We start from the raw sequence: 2,619 nt of genomic DNA, 5'->3' as shown, positions 1-2,619 counted from the left end.
TTCAGCAGAGTTGCGTCACAAAATGAGGAGACCACAAACATTTCAGCTTGGGGGGGGGGGGGGGTCTCTCCACTAATTACTTCATACTGTCGTTTCTCCAGAATCAGGAGGCCTATGTACAGACCGACATTACATGCCATAAAATGTGGAGATATACAAAACTGAAGTGATTTAAATCAACTCATTTTAAAGAGACATATTTTAAATGTTCAGCAGTCTTAGACAGTCACACTTTTTCCTTTTAGTAAAGCAGTTTATCTGTAGAGAAGTGACTAAAATTTGTATTCAGTATATGAATATAATATTAATTTATACAGACTCACTGAGCTCAGTTCAAGTGTAGAAACCCTCATAAAATGTATATAGATTAAATACAGTTCAGGTCCAGTGATTTCACATCATTGCTCAGTATACAGAAACAAACCTTTCCACACAAAGACATACTCAGAATTACACTGTTATACACATTCACTCCATATGGACAGGCAGGCAGGCAGGCAACCCCCCCCCCCCCACACACACACACACACACAACACAGAATTACACTGTTAAATACTCACTCCACACAGACAGCGCGCGCACACACACACACACACACACTCATTAAAGGAGAGTCAGACTCCCTGAGCTCAGTTCAAGTGTAGAAACCCTCATAGTGTATTTAGATTAAATACAGTTCAGGTTTAGTAATTTCACATCATTGCTCAGTATTCAGAAAATAAAATCTGTGCACCCATTACTTTTTTCTGCTGTTTTATCTTAGATTTACAAACAAACTACGATTTGTCTACTGTAACAAACACCAAGGCAGTCCCCTCACTTACTTGCGCATCAGTATGAATCAGAGCCTGCAGCGTCTCTTTTTGCTGTCTCATCTGCTCCATCTCCACCTCCTGTCTTTGCCTCTCCTCTGCCTGCTGCCTCAGCTTCAGTGCCTCCCTCTGCTCCTGCAGCTCTCGTCTCTGCCTCTCCTCTGCCTGCTGCCTCAAGTGCAGTGCCTCCCTCTGCTCCTGCACTCGTCTCTGGACTTCCTGCAGCTCTCGTCTCTGGACTTCCTGCAGCTCTCGTCTCTGGACTTCCATTTCGCCCTCTCTGGAGCTTAAGGATCCAGTTTGCAGGGAGCCGTGCAGCAAGGTCCCAGGCTTAACAGGTGCATGTTGTGGAACCAGAGGTGCATCATGTGTGATGCTCGGGCTAACGGCTTGGATAGAATCGGAGGTTGGCTGGAGAGGGATGCTGGTTGAGTGATGTGTTGTAAAGTGTTTGTAAGGCAGTCGCTGTGTATTGACCGAAGTGAGTCTTGCTCTCTCTGGAAGGTGCTCTGTTACTCTCTCCATTATTTTGTCAGTCAACCAGGTGGTGGCAGCTGGTCTCTGCTCCCTGGAACTGTTCGAAATAGATTGTACTTCATCCGTCGGCAAATTGGAGCCAACAATCAAACTGGAGCCAGCAAGACTGGGAAGTGAGGACAACATGTCAGACTCTCTTGTGGGAACTTCCACAGAGGTTTTTGGTTTGGCATGGATGTATGCCGGCACTGCACGACTTGTATGGAGTTGCAGAGGAGTTGGAAGATGCGCAGACTGAGCACTTTGCAGAGACGGGTGAATGAGGCTTGGAGGCACGACAGTGGGCAGCAACGATGTGGCGGTGATGTTGTAACGAATTTGTAGAGCTCGCTGGTATTCTTCCAGGCGTTGGCGAGCAACTTCTACTGACCTCTGGTGAATTCTAAAATAAAATAAAAAGGTCAAGTCAATTTTATTCATACAGCCAAATATCACAAATGATCCTCAAGTAAAAGTATCCTTTCCAGCATTCGACACCCTCTATCCTAAAACCTAAAAGTAACATTATATATGATGGTTGAATTGTTGTGTCATCTGCTCAGAATAACTGCATGTTAAAGTGGTGAAAGTGACTGGATAATCACAGGTGGTAGTCAAGTTTGTCTTCAGGCTTTAGAAACACACCTGTTTTGTTCCAGCAGCCGCTGTTGGTATTCTTTAATCCTTCTGGTATGGTCGTCTTCACCTGCAGGAGGCAACAGCTGTAGAGTGCAGGAGGAGGAGGTAAGAATTAATCAAGACTGAAGCAACTGTAATATGTTGAATACACTAAATAGGATATCTTAAAAGATACCTGCAAACATTAGAGTTTAACCGGACTATTGAGAATGGCATATACTATAATTTGGGCTGCATAAAATTGCAAGCAGCCTTAAACATCTGTTATCAAGCAGGCACAGACCATTAACTCAGAATAATACATCAAATAATTGTGAGTTGCCATTTAAGACAATATGAGAGGGGCCTACCTCAGTGGCTAGACCAGGGGGAACAGCGGTGACTTCCTGGTCATGGACAGGTACCTCCGTTTGGTTAATAGGTACTTCCTGGGTCACTGCAGCCTTCAGATGTTCTCTCTCCTGCTGGGCCTCAATCAGCATCTGCTCTAATTTGGCCTTCTGCACTTCCAGTTCCTGGAGCAACACCACCTGCTGCTGCTTCTCCCTCTCAAGCTCCTCTTCCTGGACATAAATAGGTTTGAAAACAGTGTCTGTTGCCAAACTTCAAACACACCTTACCTATAAGGTTGATCATAAAGCCAGTTTTCAG

General features: G+C 44.7%; 1 protein-coding gene across 8 annotated transcripts in view; it reads right to left on the bottom strand.

Annotated features, from left to right (window-relative positions):
• The window catches only part of cep295 (centrosomal protein 295), a 19,624-nt gene that overhangs the window by 8,391 nt on the left and 8,614 nt on the right, over positions 1 to 2,619 (bottom strand). For 3 of the 8 annotated variants that reach the window (XM_046073325.1, XM_046073324.1, XM_046073328.1), the window contains one exon: positions 826 to 1,077. The exons of 3 other annotated variants lie outside the window; for them this stretch is intronic. In XM_046073325.1, the coding sequence (XP_045929281.1) occupies positions 826 to 1,077 (252 nt within the window). The remainder of the gene's footprint in view (positions 1 to 825; positions 1,078 to 2,619) is intronic. 2 more of the 8 variants (XM_046073326.1, XM_046073329.1) reach the window with 1 other exon arrangement.

The sequence above is a fragment of the Micropterus dolomieu genome, linkage group LG17 (genome assembly GCF_021292245.1).
Source record: "Micropterus dolomieu isolate WLL.071019.BEF.003 ecotype Adirondacks linkage group LG17, ASM2129224v1, whole genome shotgun sequence".
NCBI lineage: Eukaryota > Metazoa > Chordata > Actinopteri > Centrarchiformes > Centrarchidae > Micropterus > Micropterus dolomieu.
This window is presented reverse-complemented; position numbering and strand designations above follow the sequence as displayed.